This window comes from Priapulus caudatus, unplaced genomic scaffold, assembly GCF_000485595.1.
Source record: "Priapulus caudatus unplaced genomic scaffold, Priapulus_caudatus-5.0.1 Scaffold1198, whole genome shotgun sequence".
Classification (NCBI taxonomy): Eukaryota; Metazoa; Priapulida; class Priapulimorpha; order Priapulimorphida; family Priapulidae; genus Priapulus; species Priapulus caudatus.
This window is the reverse complement of record NW_014578259.1, coordinates 66,244-72,531: the sequence shown is the minus strand read 5'-3', so window position 1 is coordinate 72,531 and position 6,288 is coordinate 66,244. Positions and strand designations below refer to the sequence as shown.

At 42.4% G+C, this 6,288-nt stretch overlaps 1 protein-coding gene across 1 annotated transcript in view; it reads left to right on the top strand.

Moving 5' to 3' along the window:
* The first annotated feature begins 1,455 nt into the window (after positions 1 to 1,455).
* The window catches only part of LOC106815776, a 6,024-nt gene continuing 1,191 nt past the window's right edge, over positions 1,456 to 6,288 (top strand). Inside the window, exons 1-7 of the mRNA XM_014820283.1 lie at positions 1,456 to 1,563; positions 2,350 to 2,468; positions 2,983 to 3,142; positions 4,006 to 4,054; positions 4,451 to 4,535; positions 5,011 to 5,069; positions 5,663 to 5,787. Of these exons, the coding sequence (XP_014675769.1) occupies positions 1,538 to 1,563; positions 2,350 to 2,468; positions 2,983 to 3,142; positions 4,006 to 4,054; positions 4,451 to 4,535; positions 5,011 to 5,069; positions 5,663 to 5,787 (623 nt within the window). The 5' untranslated portion in view covers positions 1,456 to 1,537. The remainder of the gene's footprint in view (positions 1,564 to 2,349; positions 2,469 to 2,982; positions 3,143 to 4,005; positions 4,055 to 4,450; positions 4,536 to 5,010; positions 5,070 to 5,662; positions 5,788 to 6,288) is intronic.

Below are 6,288 nucleotides of genomic sequence, written 5' to 3'. Positions count from 1 at the left end.
CACGTATGGGGTTACCCGTTAGGGTTACGTATTATAAGGTTAGGGATTCATCACAGGGTCATGATTAGGTCTAGAAGTAGATAGAATAGGTTGGGTGATTAGGATAATGATGGTTATACTGGTACCCGTCTTATAAAGTAGACCAGCGAATATCTCCATATCTATCCAATATCCATCCAGAAATCGTATTTATGACCATCTTTCATATGCTAATCCCATCAAGAAGAGTGCTAGTAGTGGTGTCTCAGCTCTCAGTATTTAAAGCCTTAGTTGTTTTCAGAACACACTAATTTGCTGCTGCACAATGACTTAAGACTATAGAGACGCGTAACTAGTGAAGAGGTAGCTTACGAGAAACTTACCGTACTACATGGGGCCATGGCCGGAGATAATCCACGAACGTCACAGCACAGGCGAATGACAGTAGTTAATGAAAAAGAAAAAAAACACATTTTACTTTGTTACTGCCTATTATTAGTATAAAGACAGGGCTGTAGCTAGCAAGGGGTGGGAGAACAAAGGAAGCAGTACCTGTCCCCACACCTCCCTTAGGCAATAATAAAAATATTGTTTGTTTGCCCTCACCCGACTGACCTGCCAAAAAGGGGACAACTCAAATTTTTTTATTGATCTTTCCCATTCTTTTTTAAATATTTTTTTTTACAAATTGTATCACTGTACATTATATATATCTGTAGGCAATACATTATATGTACCAAGCAAAACAAACATTCAGCATAAAAGGTATCTCCACACAAGTACACCCAAGCATGTGGCTACCATGCTGAATTTGTAAAAAGACCCCCCTCAACAAAATATAAAAAGCCTACCTACCTAACCAAACTTTTCAGCCTGGGTCAGGTGAGGGCAAACAAAGATTTTTTTAATGGTGGCCTTGGCGAATTGTTCACGGTATACTTACTACCCAGAACACAATGTTCCCAAACCGCGTGGGGCTGTGCACCCCACCCCAAACACAGACACTTGGGCTGTTTCCATAATATAATGATGGCTAATAAACACAAATTGTATCCCCCCAAAACAGTATTCCCCTCCCAAAGTATCAATAATTATTTATTCTCTATCACCTAATAAATCCATGCAAAAGGCATTGAAACGCTCCTCTAGAATACTAGAATACACAGTTCCACTACACGCACTCACTCTGCATAAACTCACAGATCATGTTTTCTTTCTGTTATTCCCTGTTTTTCTGCGAGTTTGTGTACAGTTACGTGTGCGCGATGGGTTTTATGTGCTGCAGAGGAGCATTTGAATGGATTTGACGTGAAATTATTAGACGACCGAATAGATAAACATTAAAAATTCGGTAGCAAATACAACTTACATTTATTTACCATCATTTTATTATGGAAATGTCAGTTCAAGTGACTGTGAAGTGCAACTGCATATGCGACCCCAAAACTGAGTTGCCTATACGCCACTGAATGACAGATAGGAAAACTTCTTGTCTACAGGAGAACTTGTGTTGTGTCGTTTTAGAACTGAGGTGCGAGACCACCAGAATGAATCCTGCATGTGCGTCATGGGATTGTCGACACGGTAATCGCATGTCTACTTTGTGCGAGCTAACCGCATACATATTTAAATTGACTATAGCCTACGTCACGAATTTTTTATGGTGTATATTTGTAAAAAAAAAATTGCCCATTTATTAGTTATTACGAGTGTATGTTTACATCGAGTGTACATGTAAAATAGAAAGTATAAATATATAATGCAGGAATTTAACCATAAAAAGTGAACAGAATTAATTACATTTTGTGAAAAAGTGAACAGAATTTTTTTACTTTTACTATTTGACGTAGGCCCCTAATCACGTTAATAATATTATTACATGTACTGTAACTGATGTATCATCATCATGTAGACTACAGTGTCACGTGTGTACTTCTTGACTTTGAGAAGTGACATTGACAAGTCAATTGTGTGTACACAAACAAAATATTTTACTTTTGAACGCACAATTCGATCGGTTTAACTAAGACACAGTCACAACCACGTGGGCACAACGCACGAGTTCACAGCACTCACCTCATTAAATAAGTACGCATCTCTTTATTTGTGCAATATCTTGCAAAACTAACTAAACTAGAAGCCATGGCTAATGATCGATATTACCGCGACCGACACCAGCTGGCTGAACTATTAAGAATGTTCACTTGTTTTGCGTTTAATAAACATGGCGGCGCCCATGAGCAATTCGTGATAGCTTACCGTAAATTTTGTTAGAAAATACATCGTTTCTGTTACTAAACACGTAGACGCGTGGTGGTCAGAGGTCGTCTGCTACGTCTGCTACGTCTGTGTGATGTCGGCACTTCGCAGTTTGACGTCGCGAATGTTCTGCGGAAATATCTGCAGAAACCTCAAACAGTTCACTCAGCACAGTTCACTCAATGCCGCCGTGAGTGGGAATCTAACAGTAACACTTGCAGTCACTGCTGGTAGGTGACCCCTTATAGTTATACTATAACAGTAGTATAAGTAAAACACTTGATAATTTCTTTGTCTTCTATTAATCTATATATCAAGTTTAAAATGATAAAGTATAGGCCTTAATACTAACTGAGTACCGGTATTGTCTGTGTAATTTGTATAATAAAGGTTTATAATAAATACGTTTCGAAATAGGTAAGAAAGGCCCGAAACACACACGAGAATTAACCCTAATCAAATTAACTACTTAAAGTTTACAGAGTGGCTATATATGCCCGGCAGCTGGCATATATCTGACGGCTGCTGCTGCCGGGCACGGTCTTCGATTTCCTAAATGCTCGGCAGTTTTTAATTTTCAGCGTTATCTTAAAAGTAAACAAGGGTTAGGGTTAGGAACTGCCGGGCATTTAGGAAATCGAAGACCGTGCCCGGCTGCCGGGCAGATAGCCACAGCGTAAAGTTTAAACAGCAATCGGCTCGAGAATCTATGACTGGCTCGGTCACCATGATGCTGGTCATCAGTTTCAGGTCGTGGCGTGCACACAACGGCGCCCTCTTGTGGCAGGGCACCACGAGATCGTCCATGGAGCATCTGGCTGTCTGGGGATCCGATGGATAAGACGATGCTGGTGGACATGACCGCCCCGCGATTCGAATTCAAGAACAACTCGCTGCTAGCCGAGTGAGTAGGGGCGCCACCTGTGGATCAAGGATAGTTCCGGATAATATGTTTTCGCATTGTCCTAAACTAATCTTGGTTGCTAAACTAGGCTTGGACCCCACCTGTCCTTAACTACGTATGCTGGCGAGAAGGGATCATTCTCGGTTTAGCAACGCATTTGTGGTTGGCGTTTATTGCGCATGGGTCCCCTACGATCCGAAACACACGGATTCCTGTCAATGATGTACAGATGCAGTAATGTTGCGGCCGTTACGGACGTTCATGAATAGTGCGGTCACATAGAAAGTAAGGAATAGTGTTAATGGCTTAATGCCCTCCTTATCTAAATAGAGGATCAGCACAGATTTTATTAGTAGAAGCGCCTGCCCTCCACCAGTGCCCGAACTTTAACTACCGAGTCACCATGCGAGTTTTGCTTGGTTGCTTGTTTTGGGCCGATAACAATGTAAAATAAGCACGGGTCACATGAAACAGTGTGTCAGAAAAATTATCTGTTATCATATACTGTTATCATAGCGCGTATGTGTTCATGTCTGCGTGTGATACTCAGCCTTATTATTATTATTAAATCTTTGTTTCATGTAATTCAAATACAAATACATGTACTGAAGACAGTATTTTTCATGGAGAAAAAATCTGATAGATGCAATAGTGTTGAGCAGTTAAAATAATAAAATTTCTAAGTAATACAGTACAAAACATCACTATACAACATGAAGAAAAAAATATAAATACAAAACGACAGTACTTTCTGCACAAGTAATGTGATTTAGGTACACTTTAAAATCGTTTCAACACTCGTACGAGTAAACCTTGTTAACCTTGCGAGTAAATGCGCTGTGTGTCTATTTCTACTTGTTCAGTGCACCGCCAGTCGTCAAGAAATTGCTCAGCATGGAGTTTGGGAGAAAAGTGAGTTTGTATAGTAGCCTCTCTAGCCTCGTCTATACGAAGTTTTCGTATCCCAGGTTAAGAACAGTGTCGGGTGAGCTTAACCCTAGTTAAGAAATGCACAGCGTCTATTGGAGTACCACCCGATCAATGCTTGAGCGGTTCTGACATTTAAGTATCGTTACGTTATTAGTTTATAGACGAGGCTTATGTCCCTCTCGTGTCATAGCTGGTCTTCGCATTAGCAAGTCAACATCTGCATTGGTGACATACAACAGTCGCATATATAACGACGATTTATGTAGTTACGCTACCTATAATTTTGAGTTGCTGGAAGGTGACGCCAGGTGGCGCATGTGCATGAAGCGTGTCCTCTGAAATTTCATCCCTGCAATGTTTGTTTTCATCGCTGCACAGAAAGACATATGGGCAGAGAGAAAGGAGGATCTGATAGCCAGGGTACAACGACATCCGGACGACTTTGGTTCCATTGAAGCTCAGAGTAAGTGTCAACTCTGAACGGCATATTGTCGTCATCCTCACCACCCCCTAGTCGGCAAAGATTATGCCTGTTATTTAACTGTTCTATTCTGGCAGTCCAGTGCTGAATTATTACCTCCGCCCAACGGAGTTGGAGGGGAGGTTATGTGATCGGTCTCGTGCATTTGTGCGTTCGTTTAGCCAGCAGCAGGCCAGTCAGTGTTAGCGTGTTAGTGTGTTGGCGCGATCGATATTAGCGCGTCGAGTCGAGCGTGTACATGTCAGCGAGCAGCACCAACGAGCGGCTGCTACGAGCTATGTTGCTGGCGGAGGTATGCACTCTTCGTGAGTGCCCTCTGTCTAGTTTCATTTGTTTTACATCTCATCAGAGTATTATGCCTAGGGCAGCAGCGAAACTAAACTAGTGAATGAAACGGAATCGTTTTTAATTCTTGGCTCACGCGAAGCATCATAAGGATTGTTATTAACATTTCCAGTTGCCAAGGAGACGGCCTGGATTCGTCAGCTTCAGGACCACATGCGACAGTCGCTGAAGGCAAGTCACTTTACACGGAACACCGGCACGGACGTTTGCAATTGATTAACATTTGCATTCTCAATAGATGGTGATAATATATACACTGGGAAAATGCAGAGAAGTCGAGTTGCATATGCATATATAACACCGGTATATTTGAGCACTGTTCTTGTAATAACACCATGAGATTGCATTGTATGCAAATATCTCCCACTGTCCCTCATTGTCTTTCACTGCCCCTCTATCTCTCTATTATTTGTCTGCCTCTCTTTCTCTCTCTCTCTCTCTCTCTCTCTCTCTCTTTCCTCTGTCCTTCCCTCCCTGCTTCTCTCTCTCTCCTCTCTCCTCTCTCTCTCTCTCTCTTTCTCTCTCTCTCTCCTCTGTCCTTCCCTCCCTGTTCCTCTCTCTCTCTCTCTACTCTTGCTCTCTCCTCTCTCTCTCTCTCTCTCTCTCTCTCTCTCTCTCTCTCTCTCTCTCTCTCTCTCTCTCTCTCTCTCTCTCTCTCTCTCTCTCCTCTGTCCTTCCCTCCCTGCTCCTCTCTCTCTCTCTCTCTCTCTCACTCTCTCTCTCTCCTCTCTCCCTCTCACTTTTTCGCATTTCTCTCTCTGCAGGACAAGGTTAACAAGAATCGGCTGGACGAGTTGATTGACCACAGGCGTAAGCTGCTTAAATACCTGCGACGGTGGGACTACACGCGATTTCAGTGGTTGCTCGAACAGCTGGACATCAAATACAGGTAGGGCCACCCTTAAAAGATCGTTTGTTTCCCCTTTACCTACTCGCCTCTCAGGGTACCGAGTAGGTAGGTAGGTGAAAAATCTGTTTTATTTTGTTTTGACAAGATGTGTGTATGTCTATTGTATATTTTGTTTTGTGTATATGTTTTTGCAGAACAAATTTGATTTTTTTTTTGCGAAACGAAATAATTTTTGTTTTGTTTTAATTGGCCAATAAAATGTGTCGAGTTGCGGCGTTGTGGCGAGTCGGTCGGTAAAGGGGAAACAAGCAATATTTTATCTTAGGCCCAGTGCGCGGTTCTACACGGTCCATGTCTCTTGCTAGGTGATGCACAGGTATTATGCCTGTGCGGCCTTGTGTCTTTCATCGGTTGGACGTTCGAGAGCAAATGAGTCGAAGTGGCTGGTGACAGATGAGATAGAGTGGGGAGAGGGGGAGAGACATTACAGGAGAGACTGCGAGAGAGAGGGAGAGAGAGAGAGAGAGAGAGAGAGAGAGA